Here is a 23194-nt window from a genome sequence, read left to right as displayed (position 1 = left end):
CATTCTGGTGTGCCTGGCGAGTCCCAGATTGGTGCAAAGGTGCTGTAGTATGGTATTTGTAATATTCTTCTAATCTGGTACCAGATCACTGTGTATTTTCTTGAACCATTTTATCTTGAATTCCAGAGGGATAGGGTTAAAGATAAAAGTAAATTTGGGTAGGATCATCATTTTTATTGCATGGGATCTTCCCATGAAGGACAATGGTAATCCACTCCAAGTTTTCAAGAGTTTCCTAGCCTCTTTCACCTTTATGTCGAAATTTGTTTGTGTGATCTTGTCAATATCCTATAATATCTCTATTCCTAGATATCTAATTAAGTTTTTTGTTGAAGGATGTGGGAGGGGGGAGTTTCATTCCATGATTTCAGTTTTTTGATGGTTAACTTGGTTTCCTGAGACTCCCCCAAAATTGTCTAATAGTTTAGTAATATGAGGTACTGATATCGTGAGATTGTTTGTGAAGACCATTAGGTCGTCTGTGTATAACGTCACTTTTTTTCTCATTCTTAAAAATTAAACGGAACTACTCCCTGTGAGGTTCTTATGGAGTAGGCCAACGGCTCGATATGCAAATTGAATAAAGATGGAGAAAGTGGGCATCCTTGTTGCGTGTCTCTTTCAATCCTAATTACTTTGGCCAGGGTTCCATTTACGAGTATTTTCGCCACTGGCGGCTCATAGATATTCATAAACGCCTTCAGAAATTTATCACCTAGATTGCATTTGCTGATTACCTTACAAAGGAAGACCCAGTTCACTCGATCGAAGGCCTTAGCGTCGTCGAATGTGACGATTGCCAAGGGTGTGTACTCTTGCATGGCAATGTCAATTGTTTCTATCAATTCCTGTGTTAAGTCATGCCATTGTCTGCCCTTAATAAAACCTTTTTGATCATTGTGAACTAGCTTATCTGACACCTGCCCCAGTCTTGTTGCTAAGATATGTGAATAGATTTTATGATCATTATTCAAGAGGGAAATAGATCTGTACGATTCACATCTCATAGGGTCTTTCCCTTGTTTCAAAAGTATGCTAATAGTGGCATCATGCCAATATTCAGGTAGCTTTAAACCGTTATAAAAGATCTCATTCAGCAGCATCACTAATATGGGGCCCAGTAGGTCCTTCAGTTAGATGTCAACTCATTCGGGAGGGCTTCTGGGCCGGATGCCTTCCCTTTACTTAACCTCGAAATAACCCTATTAACCTCTTCAATTGTTACTTCTGCGTTAAGTAATTCCCTATCTTCCTCTTCTAGGTTGGGGACCGCTATTTTACTCAGGTAGAACTCCACCTGATCCTCGGGGGACTCTAGGCATTCTGCATATAAAGACTGAAATAAATCAGAGACGGCAGTCTCAATCTCCTCCTTGTCTACTACCTGATCTGCTTGGTTTCCTATCTGTAAACAAAACCTGGAGCAGACCCTATGAGCCCGTCTAACTACATCCCATCTCCCTGCTCCCATATCTGGCTAAAGGACTGGAGGCCCATGTAGCGAGGTGCTTGTCCAACTTCATGGAAGAATCTAATTACCTTGACTCTCATCAGGAGGGCTTTCGCTCCGCGCACTCCACAGAAACAGTGATATTAGCGGTCTTGGATACTCTACAAGACAAAGCTGATAGAGGCTCCCCCATGCCCTAGTGCTACTGGATCTCTCTGCCGCCTTTGACACGGTCGACCATGACATACTGGCAGACCGTGTCAGGTTGGCTGGCATCCAGGGCACAGCCTCCAGCTGGCTCAGCTCCTTCCTAGAAGACCGGTCCCAGGCTGTCCGCTCAGCCCAGTTCACAGCTCCTAAGCGAAGAACTACTTGCGGGGTTCCGCAAGGTTACTCACTTTCCCCTAACTTGTTCAATCTTTACCTCCTCCCCCTGATCCAGTCCCTAAAAGATAGGAATGTGACTGTTTTTAATTACGCCGATGACCTTCTACTGGTATTTACTGTCGACAATTCACCAAACTCACTCACCGAATTTCAGGCCACCATGCTGCACATCCAACACTGGATGGATTATAACCACCTAAAGCTAAATTCTGGCAAGACGGAGCTAGTCTTAACAGGGAATAGCCACAAGTTCTGGGGCCCACACTATTGGCCGACGGAGCTAGGATCCCCTACCATCCCCTCCCCCTCAGCCAAAACTCTCGGCGTCACCTTAAACAATGATCTCTAACTAAAAACACAAGTCGGATTGGTGATCTCGAAATGCTTCTTTCAGCTGCGAAAGATCAGGAAGATATGCCGATTGCTTACGCAGGAAGCCCTGACACAGGTCGTAATAGACACTGTACTGTCACACTTAGGCTATGCAAACTCAGTATACCTGGGCATGCCACTCTTCCTTACCAAGCGGCTGTAGATGGTCCAGAACCAGACAGCCAGATTGATCCTCCGGCAACGTAGGTGGCAACCGCCTTCCCCTCTACTGAGGAAACTGCACTGGCTCCCCTTCCCTCAACGCTGCGTTTTTATAACTGATTGCTTGATTTTCAAATCTCTTCACGGTCGTAGCCCCAAATTCATAAATGATCTGATACTAAGGTACACCCCCTCACGCAACCTACGATCAGCTCACCTTCTGCTTCTATCCACCCCCACGTTCAAGCGGAAACGTCAAGGAGGCTGCAGATTTACCTCTCTTGACCCGGGATTGTGGAATTCTTTCCCCTTGGAGATCCGGTCATGCACTGATCTTCTGAGCTTCAGGAAGTCCCTTTAAACCTTTCTATTTGTACAGGCCCACAAATAACTTCTCCACTGGAAAAGGCCAAGTCCTAGCACAGCGCCATGAAACCAATCGGTGTACGCGCTCTTTACAAATCATTTTTAACATAACATAACATTGCTGCTATTCTATTTCTATTCTGTTTAGTCTTGCGTTTCAAAGCAAATAGTTTGCAACTGCCTTCTCCTTATTCGTAGTTGGACAGCTCGCTAGCTTCCCATTTTTTCATGAGTTTGGAGTCTATTATGTAATATTATGTTAATAAGTTATGTTAATAACTCGGCTTTCTTATTCAGTATTTCTTTCTCAATTCTTTTGTGGGCTTGATTAGTCTCAACCACCTCCAGTTCCTTGTTCTGTTCTAGTATTTCAGATTCTAACTGGCTAATTTTAGTTCTTGTGATTTGGTTCCTAAACGTGGATAGATTAATTAAAGCCCCCCCTAATTACAGCTTTATAAGCATCCCAACCTGTCTGAATCGGTGTTTCCTTATTACTATTATCCTTCAAGTATTCCTCCGTAATTACTTTAAGCTTATCAATAACCTCCTGGTCTAAAAGAAGTACATGATCTAGAGTCCATCTGGGTGTTGCCTGATGCCTATCGATTTTTTATGCCAAAGTGACAGGGGAATGGTCTGACAGGTGGGGCTGGGATGTGGTCTACGATGACTAATCTGTTGCTTAAAGTCTTGTTTATCAGGTCAAAATCAATTCTGGACGTGTGTCCATATTTTTTATTTCTGTAAGTAAACCTATTCCTGAATTACTCTTACTCTTCCATATAGCCACAATCCCCAGGTCTTTTATGTATCTATTTAACCATGCCCTCATTTTCGGTCGGTTCAAACTTTTACCCAGAGGGGATCTATCTTGTTTAGGATCTATTGGTATATTAAAATCCCCCCAGTATAGTTGGAGATGATGCTTCTATTAGCTGGGAATAAAGTGCTTGAAGGAGAGCAGGATCATCTGTATTTGGACCATAATATCCCACGATTGTGTATAAGTTATTTTCTATTTTTATTCTTGCTATTGCCCACCTTCCCCCTATATCCATTAGCGCTTTTATAATCGTCACTTTTGCAGATTTTTTAATATGAATACCAATCCCTTAACACAACAAGAATGGTCAGTACAAACATAGCAATCCACCCATTTTTGATGTTTCATGATTTTATCCCACTCTTGTTTCAGAAGGTGTATTTCCTATAAAATTATCACATCGCTATTTATAACTTTTAATTATTCTAAAATCTCCTCCCTTCTTTTCTTTACTCTGAGGCCATTCACATTCCAGGATGTGAAATTCAATTCATTATTTATTATCCCTTTACAATTCCAAAAAGGATCCTGTTACCTCCCAAGCTCGAGAATTTGGACCTAGTCTTCCTATTTATGTTATATGATGGACAAAATTATTTTTTTCTATTTATACCCGTAAGCTCCCACACCTTGTGTACTTGTTTATGCTACATGCCCCACCCTCCCTTCCCTGGGGAACCCTCCCTGCTTCTGTTGGGCAGATCCGATTTGCCCTCTTCGAGAGTCACCCGCTCCGAGCTGAGACGGAATCTATTTATTTCCTCTTTCCCCTGAATGTCTCATTATTTCTGTGCTGATTTAAACTGATCTATCAGTTTTACGACCTCATTAGGATCCAGAGTATCATACATTTGGTTCCTCCACGTGATTTTAAGTGAGGCCGGGAATCTCATCTGGATTGTCGGCTCCAAGGATCTAAGTTCTTGCATGTAGTTCCCGAGCTCCCATTGCTATGATATATCAGAGCGAATTCTGAATTTGTAATCTCCTTTAGTGAATGCTCCGGCTTTCAGGGCTTCCCTCAAAATCTTCTCTTTGATTGTATAGGTCTTAAAATTAATTAGGATTCTCCTCGGATTTTTCCTGGGCTTCCCTAATTTAAAAGGATCTCTATGAACCTTTTAGATATCCTCTTCTAGTATCTTTACATCCATTCCAGGGATAAAGTCTTTGACAAGGTTAATCACAAAGCTCTTGATATTTTGTCCTTCCTATCCTTCAGGTATATTTAAGATTAGAAGAATATTGCATCTTGTGTTATTTTTCTAATGACTCAATTTTATCGTTAAGCTCCCTCTCGTTTGCTCTCAAAGTGCGGATCTCCTCTCCTTGTTTCTCGATTGTGTCTCTTTCGAGTTTTTCTACTGTTGCTTCTACTGCTTGTACACGATCCATCAGGGAGTTCACTTTCAATTCAAGAGCCTCGCAAGTTGCTTGAATCTTCTCCTGGTTTTTTTCTGACTTGGCAAAGTTAGCTCTCATTTCGACAATTAGGGTGCCCATAAGTTTCCCCATCTCTGACTGAGGGATTGATCTGGCGGTTGACTTGGACCAACCTCTACATTTTCTTCTGTCACTGGGCTTTCCCTTGACCCTCTCCCTAAGGATGACATACCTACCTCAGTGTCTTCCGTGGCTAAGGCTTGGTATCTATTACTGAAAACAGTCTCCCCACTCTTGGGGGTGTGGTGTGTGGGCGTCTCTTTGCGTTTTTGTTATGTCACTCCGCTTAACCCCTTCCTCTATATTTGACTCTCCAAGGGATAGATTTTGAGGTAGTTGTTCATTTTGGATCTTGAAATAGGGGCAAAGAGAAGGGGTCATTTTAATTCTCGCTCCTTGTTTACCTCAACTCGGGATAGGCAGTGAGGAGATGGTACCCCCCCGGCCTTGGTTTACCCCTTGTTTTTCCTCTGTATTGTTCCTTTTGGTGCTACCTTTTAGGATTTTAGGTGTTATGATCAGATTTTTATGTGTGTTGCCCAAACCGGGGTTTTCTATATCAAAATGCCTACTTCTAAGGCAATAGCTAGCACCGTAAACTCTTGTCTCTCCCTTAATTAAACCTGTGGTCAGAGGTTGTCCCTTCCTCCTGTGCAGAATTCGCAGGTGTTGGAGTGATTTTAGAGTCTCTGGGGGCTATTCTACTCCTCTCACCCCTCCCCCTGCCTCTTACCGGTGTCATACATGGACTCCTGCTCTCCTTCTCTTTCTTTGCTTTGTCCTGATAGCTCCTGTTGTCTGCCATTCTGTCTGTATCTTTTAGCCTTCTCCCAGTGCAGCCTACCGCTCCTCTGTGCGCAATTCTGGCTGCTGCCCTCTGCGTAGACCTCAGCCACTCCGCTGCCTCTGCCCACACGCTGCCGCCGTGCGCACGCACTCCCTCAGTCTCAGCGTTATGCTCAATGGACTGCTCTTGGCCCCAGAGACTCGGCTTCCGCAGAACCATCGGGTGTGGCCAGACACTCACGCACGCGGGGGAAAAACAACTTTCTTCCGCAGGTCTGTAGGCACCTCTATTATATTTTTGTACCTTGTGATTATGGCCCGTGCATTGTTGCAAAATAATCTGGAAAAATATCTAATTATGTGTCATGGGTCTCCCTCGGGCAGGTGAACGCTCCCGACCGGATGTGTCAGTCAGCCGGCCGCTATATTCCCTCTTTCCGCTGCTGATGATAGATTATCTTGCAGCCATCACCCTAAAACTGATGGACAGGCTGAAGAATAAATCAGTATCTTGAGCAATAGCTGGAATTTCAGACAATACAGCTGGTTCAATTTCGGGAGATTTTTTATGGAATGCTGAATTTGCATATAATAATTTTACTCATTAATCACTAGGCTATTCTAAGTATGGTCTTCATCCTTGAATGATGAACACAGAAATGTAAACACCAGAACTAGTACCTGCAGCATATGAATTTCACAAACATCTCATGGCTAGTCAAAAAACATCTCAAAATCATTTATCACATGCTAAAAGAAAATACAAGGCTTACACGGGTAGACACTGCAGGCTCAGAAAGACATATAACATTAGGGAACAAGTGAGGCTATCCATAAAATACTGATGTCTCAAGAAATGCAACACATTTCAAACTATGTTTGTTGGAGTTTTTAAGATTATCAAGATTGCCAGCCCAGTAACCATCAAGTTAGAGTAGTCCGCTGCCTTACCAGTACACCCATTATTTCATGTTTCACTGATAAAACACTGGGACTGAAGGAACTAGTTTTACACCTGTATAACCCTCTGTTCAGGTGGGAGATGAAGCTAAATATAAAGTGAGGTCTAACCTAGATTCAACAAGAAAAAGGGCATATGCCCCAAGGTTACAAAAGCAATTTCATCAACAACACCCAACCAAACCCAAGCCAGTGGGGAGGGTCCTTGGGGCGATGTCCTGTCAGAAACGCCCGGACGAAGGGATCTGGATGAGCGGGTGTGTAGCTAATGTGTTGCGCCTTGTATGTTGCATCCCAAAATCAAAATTGCACTCTTATGAAAGTTTTAGCTCTCTCAAGAACTTTTGACCAATTTTGGGACAAAGCTGGAGTAAAAGCCATGTCCACACAATCCTAAAAGGTTGTTATTTTTTTTCTTATCTAAATCCTAATCCTGAGGCAGCTCCAGCTGGTTTCTGCCTGTGGTGGACAGACCCTCAAGGTTTTCGCGATTTGCAAAATAATTGCAAAATCGTCACTTTTGTAAAAAGGCTGCACTTTTTTACAAAAGTGCCCGCAAAATCAGGTCTAATTAGGGCGTGGGCAGCCTAAAGCTGCAGCAGTCCTGAAGAAACAGGCAAAAAATCCCTTTCACGTGCCACGCGTGGCGGGCAATTCCTGCATTCCGTTTTCAGCAATAACGTGCAGGCAGCAAGGGAGGCTTTTTTATTGTCCCCTCCAGCTGTGCTTAAGATAAAGGCCAAGTTAAGGGGCCATCAGGTGTCTCCTTTTGATCGAGTATCCTGACTGGACCTGACCTGGAACCTCACTTAAATACAAATACAATAGAGGGGAAACAAAACCACACAGCCTGTTCTCTCTTCACAGGTACTTAAGAGAGGCATGCTTTTGACTTTGTTCAGGTCCTTTATGTAAGTAAGTGCATGCACTGTAAGAATGTCAGATGTGTTGGTATGTACAAGTATTTAAAAAAATAACAATTTAAATAGTACTATTTTATTTCTTTTATAGCGCTACTAATCCCAATGCAGGGTGTCAGAGCGCTTTACATAACCTACTCATTATACAGTGGTTATAAATCATGTAAGTGTTTAAATCAATGTACAAGATGTGTTACATGAGCCAGTGATGGTTATAAGGTGTAGGTGTCACATGTCCTTTATAACTCACTGTGCTATATTAGAAGGATTACAATTTATGAACTGTAATTAACAAAAGGGTATTTGTGTTCAAAGCAGTAACTTACTTACCTAACTCCATAAAATAAAAATCATCCATCTGCATGTTAGATGATGTGCATTTCAGGAGACACATTAACCTTCTATACTACTTTGATGCAAATCTGGGACTATACAAAACACAGATCTCTCCAACAAATGCTTTAACCTCCAGAGTTATCTCACCATTATTATTATTCTTTGAGATTTACTGGGCACCTCTGTAGCAGATGACTTAACCCCATACAATATTTTAAAATGCAGGCTTTGCAAAAAATTAGGCAAAGAGATGTACTGCCAAGGTGCTCCTCGTTGGCAATTTTTTTTGTGGCAAGGTTTTGAAAACAAAAAATGTTATTAGTTGAGGCCCAGATTTTGCGTCGGGATTGCACTTTATTTAGCGTAAGCCCAAAACAAAATTTTATTTGTTAAATCTCATAATGCACTTAAATGTACTCATGATATACCTGGTAAACATGTGTGAGGTCTTAATATATGATGTCACTTCCAGAGAGTTCACTTCTGTGATCCCATGTGTAATGTCATGCGTCGTGGCGTCATGTGCCATGGTGGCATGCGCCATGATGTCACTTTCAAACTACCTAACTTGGTTAGTCCCCCCACTTTTTTTAGGACTTGTGACATGAAGGCGGGGTGGTGGTAGGTGGAAGGTGGGGGTGAGGGGTGGGGTCAGTCACTATAATCATGTGTGGGGTTGTTAGTGGGAGAGTGGAATGGTTAATGCCACTGTTCGTGGTAGGGGTGCCTGCACCCTGTCCTGGGGCGAGAGTAGACAGGAAGCAGGGAGCAGCATTGGGCACCAATCCATCCCCTCTTTTCTTGTTTTGGGACTCACCAGAGGTGCATTTAGGCTTGCAAGAGTGTCTTAGACTCTCGTGGGCCCACTAATTTAAAAGTAGAGAGTTATGATTGGCCCTGGAATCTTTATTTCCCCTGGGCCATCTCGCTACTGTGGAAGTCAGAGTCCCGCAAGTTCTCTGATTGGCTGCCAGCAACATGAGAAAAATGTTGCTGCCAACCATTACAGGACTCGGTGACTTAGCATAGCAAACAAATACTTTCAGACACTTTAAACATGCCTATTTGAAAGTGGAATACTATGCTAGAACAGTTTCCATTGATTTACGACTGAAAAGTAATGATTACAAGTAAAATAAAGTGCGGTAATAATGCCACAAAATTTCAATTTTTGTGCAGCAAAATTTGCAAATATATGCCGCAATATCGTGTGGAGTCTGGTTTGAGTTTTCTGCTACTCATTAACCATGATCTGCAGTTCCTGTCCGTGTGCAAAACTTCTTTTTCATGACCGCCTAACACAGTAACCGATTCCACCACAAACTGCAAGAAAAGAAACAAAGACAATTCACAATCAGAGGTCTGCCTGGAAATAATGGTAATGCAAACTTGCACTGTACTAGAAGTGATTCTATTATTTACCATCCTGGGAATCTTTCAACACTTTTCTGCAGCGGAACATTCTTGTACCTAAAAGGAAAGACAAGAGACAAGAAGTTATTTTTATAAAAAAAGAATCTGTTGGTTTATTTTTCAAGACATCTTTTAAAAGAATGTATACTAGCCTTGTTTTGAATTTTTGACACTTGGCCACCAGAACTGGTAGAGTTATCAGAAGGTGGGAGTTTGGAAAGTTCTTAAGAAGGGGTAGAAAAGAATTAAAGTCAAATACCCTAGAAGCAACTACCTCGCTTTTTTCTTTTCTTTTGACATACTATTAAAATAAACACGGTCCTGAAGTCAAAGTAACATAACCTCCCTAGTAGAAAAGAGGACATAAGTAGGTAAGATCTGGAAAAGGTGATGTGGTAATCAGAGAATTAGGGAGCTAATACTGTAGTTTAGTCTTACAGAAGTTATTGAAGACACCAGTCAGAAGGCATAGAAGGGACGTCTATGTGGAGAGTGGCCATGCAGATCAAAAGCCTTCTCTCTTTGTTTCAAATCCCATTTCCCTTACCCAGTAGCATAGCCAGTTAGTCATGGGCTCTAGTGCAAGGAAGGAAATGGGTTCTTTGGCTGCCTTTTGAATTTTCAAAAATACAGCGATAATCAGGGGTCAGGGGCCACTCAGGTCTCTGTGCCCCAGTGCAACTACACCTGTTGCACCAAAGGAAGCTACACCCCTGCTCTTTCCCCTGGAGACTGGCCCAGTTTGGACTTTAGAACTACATTCACGCTGTGAGAGTTTCTGGGAGGTGTGGGGAGCTATCTTCTTTGATCTCATCTCACGCCTACATGATTACACAACCTACCAGGTTAGTGCTTAGCTGTTACAGTAAGGCAATGAATCAAGTAACTCACTTTTGCTTGATCTTGGCTAAACTGTGCAGGGTGTAAAATTAAATGACACCAGGAGAGAATCTAAAAAAAATCTTTTAACTTTAGTGCACCTCCAGAAATGTGTGGGATACTTTAGGGAACTACTGGGATGTCTGGAGACTCCAATATCAGGGTCTGATTTATCACTGAATTCATTCATCATTAATCTTTATTCGGTTTAAAAAACGATGAAGGATACAAGATAAAACAGTTCATACATGTTAGGTAAGCATAATTACAATTAATCATTCCATAATTCACCCCGTAGCGGTCATAATAAGTAACGTTTTTATCTTTGTAGTAGTATAAAACCAGTTTCTCAATTTGTTAAATAAAATTAAATATAAATGCTAAGCCTGCGGTTTTTAATGCCACATTGAAATTTCATATAACAGAAGGAAATATGAGTTCTAGGCAGAGAATTAGTTAAAAAATCCTAGAAAAGTACATATAGATACTTAAAACAGAACATGAAAATTGCGACATTTAAGGTTCAAAATTCTTGACCATTTGAAAAAAGAAATTCACATTTTATGCCTTTTTTGTATTAAGTCGATGGCAAATAAGTATCTGCTAACACTACAAACAATTTTCTGTGAAATCTCTGTTTTTAAAATCCTTGTAGCTTCTGAGCAAGACCTGGTTTCCGAGTTCCGGTAAATAGGTTTGATCCATTTTCACCTTGGGATGTCATATTCTGGACAGAAAAATAGTATATAGGAATAATTTTTTACTGCGTTTGGTTGGCATAAGGGGCAGTAGACATCACTATCATCAACATTTTTTCGTGCCCATTTTGCTGTATTAGAACGTACTTGTAAAACATTATAGCGGAACTTCAAATACAGAGATTTTGCCAATTATAGTTGGACTTCATCCAGATATTGCTCGAAAAGTGGGAATGATTCTTTAAAGAGGAACTGTGATGTCAGTCTGCTAATATCTGAACTGTGGGAGATACTATTTTGCATGAATGCCTGAGATGTAGCTTTCAAGATCTGTTTTGAGGACGATGTCAATGAGATGGGCGCTTCCCAATAATGGTTTAACCCTAGTTTGCAAAACCATGTGCTTGACCCACTGGAAGCTAACACTCTGATCAAGCCTTAGGATCTCTTTGAACCCTTCTTTGTAACTTGTGAGTTCTTCGGTGGTCCACAAACGCACCCAGAATAGCAACAGCCTCAATATAACCTGATGGTCTATTCGCTTTATATTAAAATCTAGGGTAATAGGAATCATGGGTGTGCATACAGGAAGACTTAACAACATCCTGAAAAACTTGTTTTCCTCCCCCACAAACGTATTCCTGCTAGTAGCCCCCCAAAGTTCTGCACCATAAAGGGTTGCAGATTGTGCCCTATATTTATAGACTTCAAGTGCTGGGGACATGGCCTTGTTTACACTATTCTGGTGTTTTTTCAATATTGGTGAGAAATTTTGGAGCAAAAAACCCTTACTTTTTTGCAAGTGTGGGTACCAAGTCAGTTTAGTATCTAATGAGATACCTAGGTAATTAAAATTGGGTATGTATTCTAGCTTCTGTTATTGGACTGTAATATTTTTCTTTAAAAATGTATGTGGTTTAACTACCATATATTTTGTTTTACTAGAATTTATTTAAGGCCCTTTGAGTCACAATATTCACTAAATGAATCTAATAGAATTTGAAGACCATTCGGGGCTTGTGATAATAATATAGTGTCATCAGAAAATAAAAGAGCCGGTACTGACAACCCTCCTAACTTCGGTGTATCATGTCTGCACACTAAAAGATGATTTGCAGTGTCATTTACATATAATGAGAGGAGGGCGGGTGCCAGCACACAGCCCTGCCTTACTCCCCTCCTTATAGAGATTGCCTTGGTGAGTTCTCCCCTGGGTCCCCATCTAACTGTTGCATAGTTATATTCATGCAATCTCACTATCTGTATAAGGAGCTCCTCGGGTACACCTTGATTTTTGAGGAATCTCCAAAGCAAATCTCTGGGAATAAGGTCAAAGACGGCCTTCAAATCTATGAAAGCTATGTACAAGTGACCTTTCTTTAGGGTAGTGTATTTCCATCCTATACAGAGGAGTCTGAAGACCTGGTCAATTGTACTGGTTCTAGCTCTAAACCCAGCCTGAGACTGCGATAAAATGTGTTTTCCCTCTATCCAATCATTACGTTTTTATAATATCTGCTTAGCATAAATCTTTTGTAGGTTATCAATTAGGCTTATTAGGCTATAGTTGGCAAGATCTTGTTGGACTCCTTTTTTAAAAATTGGAAAAATTTTAGCCCCTTTCCATGACTCTGGTAATGGGGCTCCTGCTGCCACAGCGTTACAGAGAAGATTTCTATAAGGTCCCCATACAGCTTTGTTGTGTCTCAGCAGATCGCCAAGTATTTTATCGGGCCCGGTGCTTTCCCAGGCTTAACGTCATCAATAGCTGTCAATGTTTCATCTATACTGAAATATGGGGCATAAATTTGTCCATTTTGGGAGATTGCTGCGGGGTTTGTTATGTTTCTTGGTTGATTACTTGTTGATTCGGTAGTAGCCATCTGAATATAGTTTTGAAAAATGGCTAAGCCATCTACCTGAGTCCAAGAAGAGATCCATGCTGGTTCTTCCTGTTTTGTTGCCCTTGGCTAATTGTCTCCAGAAACCGGGATGGTCCTTAATCTTGGCTGCGATGATCAGTTCGGCCCATACGCAGTCATCCCAGTCTCTCTTTGTTTGTGTTAGTAATTTTTTGTACTTGGCCCTTTTATTTCTTAGTGCCTCAACATCATTAGATTTCGCTGCCACTAGTAACTCTCTCTTTGCTTTGCGGTACTCACTGTTGTACCAATGGTTAACTGAGGGATAGATAGCTACACCCTCCACCTAATTTTCTCTGGGGAGTTTACTCAGAATCAATTTCAGTTTATCTATCATATTGTGGTGGATCTGTGCTATAGGAATCTCTAGAGTAAATCATTATATATAAGGGGATATGACATCTGAGAAAGGATTACAGATCCTTGTCATAACTTTATCGTTACCTACAATCGATGGCCATTTTAGGGCTCTATGATTATTACTGACTATTGGTTGAATTGGAGTTATGATACTAACATTGTTTCTCAGATTCCTGGTTTCAAAGAAGGATCCTGCTATTGTTAGGCATAATGAGTAATGATCGCTGTAATCTCTGATTTTGACATTTAAATCGAGTATATTAAACCAGGAATTAGCAGTTACCATTATGTAGTAAATACTGTTCTTAGTAGATCCCCTGTTAAATGTCTGTCTAAGGGCAACCTACCATTACAGGCCCTAAGTCCCTGCCCTGAAACTAATCGAACAAGTTGCGCCACTGCAACTGTACAGGGCACAGTGGGCCGTCCTCCAGGGAAGGGACATTATTTGCCATATCCTCTTCTTCAGAGATGGTTTCCAACCCCACTACCAGTTCAAATTTACAATTAAAATCTCCCCCTACAATTACAATTGTAGGGGGAGATTAGCTATGTCACTGGAGATTCCTTGATAGCTGGACTTGGTCTATTGTAAATGTTTACTATGTAGATTTCTTCTTTATTATGTGTTTTTACCCTAATCCCCAAATTGTCCTGTGATGTAAATTCCAGCTGAGATGTTTCAACATTTAGGGTGATTTTTACACATAATACCGGACCACCTGACGGTCTGCCTCTCGTTGAGGGAACGGCACTAACACTGAATGTTTTATAGTCAAGCTTGTACTGGGTTTCCAATGCCCAGGTTTCTTACAGCAGGCAGAAGTCGCTTTGATAAATATACTCCTGCCATTCGCAGTCTATTCGTTTTTGTTTTAGCCCAGCTATATTCCATGATATCAGACGCTTTTCTAATGGCGGTCTTACTTTGTTCCAGGGTTGGGCGCTACATTAGACAGGGTCTACCCCTGTATCTCCCCTATCTGCATGGTTAGCGTGTGGCTTGACTGTGAAGTCAATTGGAATAGAGTTTCATCAAGCAGATTTAGAGGCCCCACACTTCGAACAAATGTAGGGGACAGCATTGGCTGTCAATCAACTGCCTCCAAGTTTTTTTGTGAAGGACCAAGATTTGATAATGGTCTGGAGTTAGCAAGTTCTTGATGGCTCCCTTCTATTGTACCACAATAATTGTGTAGTTTGAATCTCATCAGGGTACTAGAAGGTGGACCTGTTCTCAAATAAAGTGCTATTAACCCATCAGCTATGTTTTTTGTTTTTAATGTGAGGAGTATGATGTTGTGAGCTACTTTTATACTGGTTAGGTGCTCCACCTCCAATACATCTGTGTGTATTACTGATAGACAATTATGCTTGTGTTGGATCCAGTGTATTACCTTGTTTTTCAACGACTCTTCTTCTTCCCTATATGAAGAGAGACTAAGCTTGGGGAAGTTCGTCATATACACTTTCCAACCCACTTGTCTAGTACTACCAGTTTTTCTATGTGTGGTGAAGACCTGCCTATGCTCTAGGTCACTAATGGGAGGGTATCTCATTGGCTGTGCAGTATGATGGTCCTGCTCCCATGTTGAACTTTCCCTACCCATTCCATACCAGTTGATTTATGTTATGCTGAATGTTTTTATTAGTACTGCCCCTTTGTGCTCCCCCGTCCTTTCCTTACACTCATTCCCTCTCTCAGGTCTTGCTCTTCCATAGCTACAATTAATTCTCTTATGCCATCTATACCTATTGTCAGGGTTTTTACTTTGTGAGTCTGTTCTTGGGCCCTCTAGTTGTTTGTCAGTTCTTGGGCCCTCTAGCTGTTTACCTCTGTTTTGTGGGTCTTATAATCTTAAATTGGTAGCTACAGGTACTCGGGAGTCAGCCTGCCTCCTCTTGCGACATCCACAGGGTTCCTCTGAAGCTACATCTCTATCTATACCGGTATAACTGGTTAAATTCTCTATTATTACCTTTAGGTGGCAACCTCTTCCGTTAAAATGTCTAGTTTCTGGACAAGCTTGATTATGAGTTGCGCGTTGTCATTAATATGTACACTATTGGCCTGTGTTACTGGCACTTTAAACGGAATGTGTCTTGCACTGACTTTGCCTTGTATATTACCGTGCTGTTGTGCCTTTCTGTTTGGATTAGAAATATGTATAGATGGAGCCATAGTGTCAGTGTCTGGCACTGATACGGAGGTTAAGGGGAATACCTGTTCGAGCACACAATAGGTGGTGAAAACTCTCTGCCTCTCTCAACACTATTTGACTCATTTAATTCACAAGGCTTCGTCACCTGAGGAGTATTGTATTCGCTTTATTTGGGAGGCTTAAATTGAGGAAAAAGAGTGTCTGGTGTGTGGTATCCTGCTGCTCAGCCAGAGTGATAGCTGTAAGAATGTTGGGATGTGTGATGTAATGTGGAATGTTGGAGTGCCTGAGTCAGTTGGTGTATGGGCTGAGCAGCAGGGAAGCTGCTCCTGGTGGGGCTCTCTTTAGGATATCATTTGGACATCTTATCAACTTCTATGTAACCTGCTAATCAAATAAACCTTCTTGGAAACTACTCAGACTTTGTCATCATTCAGCATACTACATTTGGTACCAGGAGTGGGGTATCTTCAGTTTGAAAATAGAAGAGGCTGAAGAAAAAAGAACCCACAATCAAGATTCAAGATCAAGAGGTTTTCATTTAATACTTAGGAGGAGGATTTCAATTTAACTGGCACCAACGAGCCCCACCAGTGACCTTGCCATCGGTCGCCCGCAACTCAATAGTTCTTGCTTCCTGCCACTTTCTACCTACGAATTATGCTGCCTTCCAGTTCCTTTCCAGAGCTCCTGCCCGCATGCTAGTCCCTACCTGCATGCCAGCTCCAGGTGCACGAAGCAGGGGCTCGATTATTGCTTTTATCTGACCCATTGGTGTGGGGCTCCCTTCTTGGAAGTCTGAGGTGTGTTTGCCACAGAAAGCGGTGTTTTTTGTTTTGTTCTTATTAATTGATCTATTTCATCAATGGAACAGTTTTCCGCAGCACTCTTTCTTATTTTTTTTTAACAACAATTCTTATTTGGTCATTTTGCGATACATTGGGCAAGAGCCCCACAATAACACGATGGATCATTCGGGTAATATGTGCATCAATAACCATTTCCATGAAAGTAAACAATCCCTGCTGAACATTCAGGTAAAATAATATTCTAAACAATATGCAGACAGTGGTCAATCTTTGAAGTACAGCACATGATTTAGCAGATACAGAATACACAATCTCGTGAGACAATAGAAAAATCAAACAATAAGAACTTGGGGGACACACCACCAGGAGCGGAGGATGCCCACTCTTTCTTTTTTTTTGATGATTTTCCTTTGTCTAGTCCCTCTGAAGCCTTCTTCTTGCCCATAATACCAACAAAGTGTATATATTTGGGAAAAAAGAGTCCCTTTCTGCACACCACACCCACCCAAGACACCCTTGGAGTTTCCCTCTTCTCCTTATCGCTAATGCAGAGGTCCGTCAAGTTGGAGAGGAGCAGTTGGCAGTGAGACACAAAAAGGAAGGTAAAAGAAGAGGAGCCCCTTAATGGAACTCTAGACAATCATTTTGGCCAGTAAATTGCCAATGAGCTCCGAACCGGATATTCCACAGTACACAGTACACCCCTACAAACAAGAAAGTTTGTGATAGCAAGTTTTAAATCCTGCCCCCCTGTATTGATGATCCAGCCACTGTCCAAAGTTGCAGTTTTTTAAATGACACGGTTCAAATACTCCCGGTACTTGATTAAAAGAAAGGGCAATAGTCTCTCTTGTACTGCTGCAGAAAGAGCTGTTGAATGTCTTACCTAGGGCTGGAGCTAGACGGGGCGCCAAAGCCAAATGGGGTGGCCCTGCCCTGTCTCTTCCTGCCACTAATGGGTACGGATGGGCTCGCGCTTGGCCCGGACTTTGCCCGGGCATGGCCTGGGCATGCCTGCATGCGTCCCGCACTGCGAGGCCTGGCCGTGGAACTTATGACCCTCCGGGTGCAGGGTGATGGCGGCAATGGCTGCAAAGACTGCCGGGGCATGTGGTCCTGGCTGCATCCTCCTTCCAGCAATTATGGGCTCCCGTGCTGGGGGACCCGGCCGTGGAACTTATGCGTCTCCAGGAGCTGAGGGGTGGCGGCAACGGCAACGGCCGCAAAGACTGCTGGAACTTGTGGTCCTGGAAGCCCCCTCCTTCCAGCAATTACGGGCTCCCGCGCTGAGGGGCCTGGTCGTGGAACTTATGCACCTCCGGGTGCATGGTGGTGGCGGCAATGGCCGCAAGGGCTGCCAGGGCTTGTGGTCCTGGTTGCCCCCTTCTTCCAGCAATTATGGGCCCCCGTGCTGCAGGGCCCGGCCGTGGAACGTATGCGCCTCCGGGCGCAGGGTGGTGGCGGCAACGGCCGCAAAGACTGCCGGGGCTTGTAGTCCTGGCTGCCCCCTTCTTCCAGCAATTACGGGCTCCCTGAATTCTCCTGGTCTACTTGTAACTCCTGAACTAGGTATATTTCTCACATTGATTTTAATGGCAATTGAATGATGATGGGATATTAGGTTTTAAAGTGTGTGTAGCATCATCAAAGTTTTAGCAGTGGTGCCTGGATATTGTGATGATTTTTAATAATTATAGAATTATTCAAATAAATCTAAATCTAAATCTTGAACTATGTACTGTGTGCTGTATAGGCAACCACCAAGCTTTCCACTGCCATCAGGGAGGAGGAAATCTAACATTGTCTGCAGCTACAAAGGATCAAAAATCATGAACAAAAATAATACTAATTAAGTGTGTTGTGATGCGTCCATCACTTGTAGATGCCTCCTACTAAATGATTTTAACAGGAGTTAACATCACAGGAAAGGCCCTTCTTCCATCTTGGAATGAGAATCTCACATAGGTTTCAGGGATACACCACCAGGACAGATTTTAAGGCTTGTCTATGCCTCTTTCCTGAACCTCCTGGCATCAAGCATTCAAAGTAGCCTAAGTTTGATATAATTCATTCAGTTTTGTACTCTGTTGCGCTACTGCTGCCCATCGGGTCCTTTGTTCCATACATCTCATGGAACACCCCTCCTGGTGACCGAGTGTGTGGAAATTTCAGTGCTGTCTGTGCTGGGGGAGAATGTGCATAGCATTGAGCCATACACTAACTAGCTGATTAAGAAGCCTAGTGCCTGCATCCTTATATCATATGGTGAGCTTGTTCTGCTCTCAGCAATCTGGCTATGGATTTAAAGTGACTGGTCCCTTAAAAAGATAAGAGGAAAATCACAAATGGCAAACAAACATCCTTTGCTAACTTGTAACTCTTGATTGAAGATTAAGATTGATATTGAAGTTAATAAAAAGGCACCATACTTCCCTAAAATCACAGGAAAGAAAAGAGGCAATCAATAATGATGTTTTAACAGGTTGAAGGTCCTTTTTTCACCGGAATACCCTGCTAGTCAACTCAAATGACTCCAATGTAGTATGTTTTCTTGTAAAGTTGTACGAAGATACAGGACAAAGTTAACATAGTTCAAATATGCGTATTGACTTATCACCTTCATACTTTCTTCATATTCTTGCTCCTTTTGGAGCTGAGTGACTAATTCTCTACCAGACATAGCTCCCACTAGTCGGTCAACAGGACTTTTAGGAGGAGAATCAGTGAAATCTATCTTACCAATTTTCTTACCTGGCTGAAAAGTGATTACAAAGTCATAACCCCTGATAATGAGCACCCAACATAACTGTCTGGCAGCAAGGACAAAGGCAGAGTTTAAAAATTATAGTTTACAGTGGTCCGTCAGAATACACAGGGGTGGCTCCTCCATTAGGGCAGAGGGGCGTCGCCCCACTGCTTTCTCGCAGTGCGAGAAGCAGAAACATAAAATTGTATTTTAAATACCATTTTATGTTTCTGCTTATCGCGCTGCGAGAAAGCAGAAGGCATGGTGTGCCTGGTTGTGGGCGGGCAGGCGGGAGGGTATGCCTGGTTTGGTTCGGGTCGTGGAGGAGTGGCTTGCCCACTGCTGTGGGCCCTGACTGTTTTATTGGTCCTCTGGGTCCGACCAAACAGTCATGCGCAATCTGGATTTTCTCTATGTAGGCTGCATGAGCCTACATAGAGAAAATGGTGTCCTTTCAGGCGCCCGGCTGGACGCTGCCCACACCAATCACAATACTGACATTGCAGCGTTGTGATTGGCTTAGGGTAGGGAGGATCCTTACGGATCCAAGAAACCGCGGGCACGGGACCCGTCATCTGTCACCCGGCCAGGAACGAAGGCGGTGTGGGACCCGGTAAGGTAAGTTCTTTTTTTTGTTGTTCTAGCACCCCCCCTCCGCACATACCCCCATGCGAGCCCACCCTCCCACCCACCCACGAGTAAATGCAAGCCCGCGACTGCCTAATATATATAGCTCCTCCAGAACAGGGTTTTACAATTTCTGCCGATGATGTGTGCATTTACCTTCTGCTGCTCTGGGACGAGGACAGGCCTGGAGGCAGCATGGAGACAATTGCACTAGCAGCAGCCAGTACCTTGAAGCCTGGCAGCCGGATACTCATCCTGCAGTAAGAAACGGCTGACTCCCGGCTGCAGAGGCCCGGCAGAGAGAAAAACTGCACCCGCCTTTATCGAAGAATAAAGGAGACTCCCTAATTGCCTGAATTTGCAGGAATTCTAGCTTCGGTTATCCGAAGTGCTTTACATGGAAATAGAAGTACAGGTACTCGGTACCCAGGAGATCCGGTTGCTACTTTGCATCCTTCCTGAGAAGATGTGGCAAGCTTCCCTTCAAGTGAAAGAATTCCCATTTATAGCACTGCTCCCGAGTCTATAGAAAGCCAGGCGCGGCGCTAATAGCTGGGTATTTGCAAAAGGGTCCTGCAGCAGCCTCCAGCTAAAATGACCTGGGTAAGTGTTCAATAACTGCATTTAAATACAAGCGATACATGGTGTTTACTAAGCATCGGAAATTAAGTTTGTCCAATATACATTTTCCAATGCTAACTTATTTTGGAAGCATGTTTCCATTAGTAAATTAAAAATAAAACACAGCACATTTTGTTAATCAAATGAATCAATATGGCATAAAATTTTGTATCAGTGAGCCAATTTCAGCCAGTGCTGCCAAACTTAAGAGTGCCAGAGAGAGGTCTGTATACCAGGTAAACAGTTCACACTCAAGCCTCTCACAATAGAGAATGATCTGTCCAAATGTTCTTTCTGTAATTATGCAAACTTAGTGTCTCGTCGCATATAGGGGTCTTGGTGGCAGCGGTAGAAGTTTGATGTTTAGTCTTGCAGGAAACCAATTAGGGAAATCCTATCATTAAACTAGAAAAACACATATTGGATCCAATTTATTTCTTAATAGGAGCTTAGGGTGGCATTTTGTAACATATTACAACGAATGAAATTATAGAGGAAAGTCTCGGCATGAAGAAGTGAATGGTAGCACTTAACCATAAGTTGACAATTTATTTACCAGCCCTCATTTATACATGTATCCAACTGAGGTAAGCAGAGGCAAATCTGCACGAACTTTCAGTATGGAAACTATATTGAGTTTAAGGTGACCAGGATATATTTCAGTTTGCAAGGTAATTGAAGCCAACAAATTACTGAGCCAAGAAAGAGTTAATTTACTCATATGTGAGTAAGTATGTGCAAGGGCCCAACATTTTAAGCGCCCAACAACAATGCTACCAAAGGCTGGGTCTGCTGAATAACAAGTTTGCCTAGTATTGATTTCATCTTATGCGTTCCTCTTCAACAACCACCTTTTTTGACTCATTCTTTCTTCCTTGTCACTGTTTTTGTTTTTTCACTTTTCCTTCTTCCATCTTTTGTCCTTTTCCACGTGTCACAGTTAAAAGATAAAAAAAAGTCCAGGTGCACAAAATCGAGTCTCACTCTGAATGTCTGCCATCTGTACAAATTAAGCTCTACCTCACTGGCAGACCAATTTAGACAGTATGAGATTGAAAACAGAAAAATGGACGTGGGATGTTAGTGAAATGACAATGTAAAAGGGGTCACTAAAGTTAATCTGTGACAGTGCACCATGCAAATCCTAAAGATTTAATTGCTGAGTGCTACCGCAGTGACACACATGGTTTTCGTATCTTTCAGAATCTCAAGGTGCCTTGGCCATTGAAAGACCGTGTCACGCCTTTCCACTGCCACTTTTCCACTTACCTCTGAAGCTGCTGCCCAGGTCCATGAGGAGTCATGATCTCCCATTACTGTACATGTATGTTGTTTGACAGGGACATAACAAGGCAATCAACATAGAAGAGGGATGTGCAGGTTGTGCTGCTGCTTGCCAGGGAAATAGCAAGGCAATGAACAGAACAGAGAGAGACAAGCAGGACCTTGCTTCTGTTTTATAGGGACATATTAAGGCGATGAACATAGAAGAGAGACATACAAGGTTGTGTCCTGGTGTTTGACAGGGACATAGCAAGGCACTGCACATAGAATGGAGATGTACAGGGGTGTGATACTGCTTGACAGGGAAATAGCAAGGCAATTACCAATTGCTTTATTAATCTTCCAGCTTTCTCAAATTTGCTTGAAAATGCAACATTTGTCCACTCTTTTTTCAAAATTTTCTCGGGGGGAAAAACCCTCGGGGGAAAAGGTTGTTCAGGCTCGCTCGCTCGCTATGCTCTCTCGCCGCAGTGCAGTACAATTGTTTGTCGCCTACCACTTTCCAATGTCACCAGCCGCCACTGAGAATAGTTACACTATGTTACACTATGTTGGGCACCCAGAAGTTAATGACGGCACTCTTCAAAAGCCACATTAGTAGCTAGTAATTCTCTGTCAGCAGCTGCATATTTAACCTCCATCGTACTTAACTGTGAGAAAATAAGCAACCGTCCCATAGTCGAGTCACGCTGTGACATAACCCCCTCCAGTGGTATTTTGTGATTTGTCAGTCTCAACAAAGGACAGGCTGGATCAAAGGACAAAGGATGGGAGCAGTAACAAATTTTCTTTTGAAGTTTGAAGAGTCTTTTCGACTGCATAGTCCCATTGAAATTTTACCCCCTTTTTAAGTAATCGTGTAATATGGGAAGATACATATTTAACCTTTGCTGGACCTAACTCGTGAAAACAATAACCAACTGGAGGCACTTGTCTCATAGTCCGGTCTGCCTATGACAGAACCCTTTCCAAAGGTGTTCTGTGATGCATCAGCAATCATGTGATAGGGAAAACAGTTGCAGAAAATTGTTCAATTAAAGGCCAGTAGCAAAACCTAAAAAGCTTTTCACTTTCTTTATTGAGTGTGGGTTTCAACTTTCTTGTTAACCATTTGAATACCTGTAGTTGAAATAATGAACCCCAAGAGTTCTATACTGGTAAGATGAAATATACACTTCTCTAGCTATGCGAGGAGATGGTTATCTCATAATGTTTGTAAGATGGACGACTTCACATGATCTCTGTATTTTGTAGCTGAACTGGAATAGATCAAAATATCATCAATGTATACCACTGCACAGAAATTGGTGAAAGCATGAAGAACTTAATTAGGTAAATACTAGAAAGCGGCCCCGGGAATTACACAAACCGAAAGCCATGACTAGATGTTCTTAAAGCCCAAATTTGGGCCAAACAGTGGTTTTCCAATCGTCACCACCCTCCTCCCCCGGAAGCACACTAAGCGATATGCCCCTCCAGATCCAATTTCCTATATGTAGTTTCCTTATTGATCTGATTTAACAAAGAGGTAATTATGGGAAAGGTGTGTCTGTTTTTAACAGTAAATGTATTCAGAGCACTGTAATCAGCACATGATCTGAGCTACCCCCACTTCTTCGAAACAAAGAACAATGGGGATAAGATCGAAATGGATTAATAAAATCT

The 23194-nt window shown here is 42.4% G+C and overlaps 1 protein-coding gene across 2 annotated transcripts in view; it reads right to left on the bottom strand.

Annotated features, from left to right (window-relative positions):
- Positions 1-6478: 6478 nt before the first annotated feature.
- Positions 6479-23194, bottom strand: part of LOC146860263 (uncharacterized) — a 200205-nt gene continuing 183489 nt past the window's right edge. For both annotated transcript variants that reach the window (XM_085644100.1, XM_085644101.1), the window contains 2 exons: positions 9431-9478; positions 6479-9331 (listed from right to left, as the gene is read on the bottom strand). In XM_085644100.1, the coding sequence (XP_085500226.1) occupies positions 9294-9331; positions 9431-9478 (86 nt within the window). In that variant the 3' untranslated portion in view covers positions 6479-9293. The remainder of the gene's footprint in view (positions 9332-9430; positions 9479-23194) is intronic.

Source organism: Triturus cristatus, chromosome 3_1, assembly GCF_964204655.1.
Source record: "Triturus cristatus chromosome 3_1, aTriCri1.1, whole genome shotgun sequence".
Lineage (NCBI taxonomy): Eukaryota > Metazoa > Chordata > Amphibia > Caudata > Salamandridae > Triturus > Triturus cristatus.
This window is presented reverse-complemented; position numbering and strand designations above follow the sequence as displayed.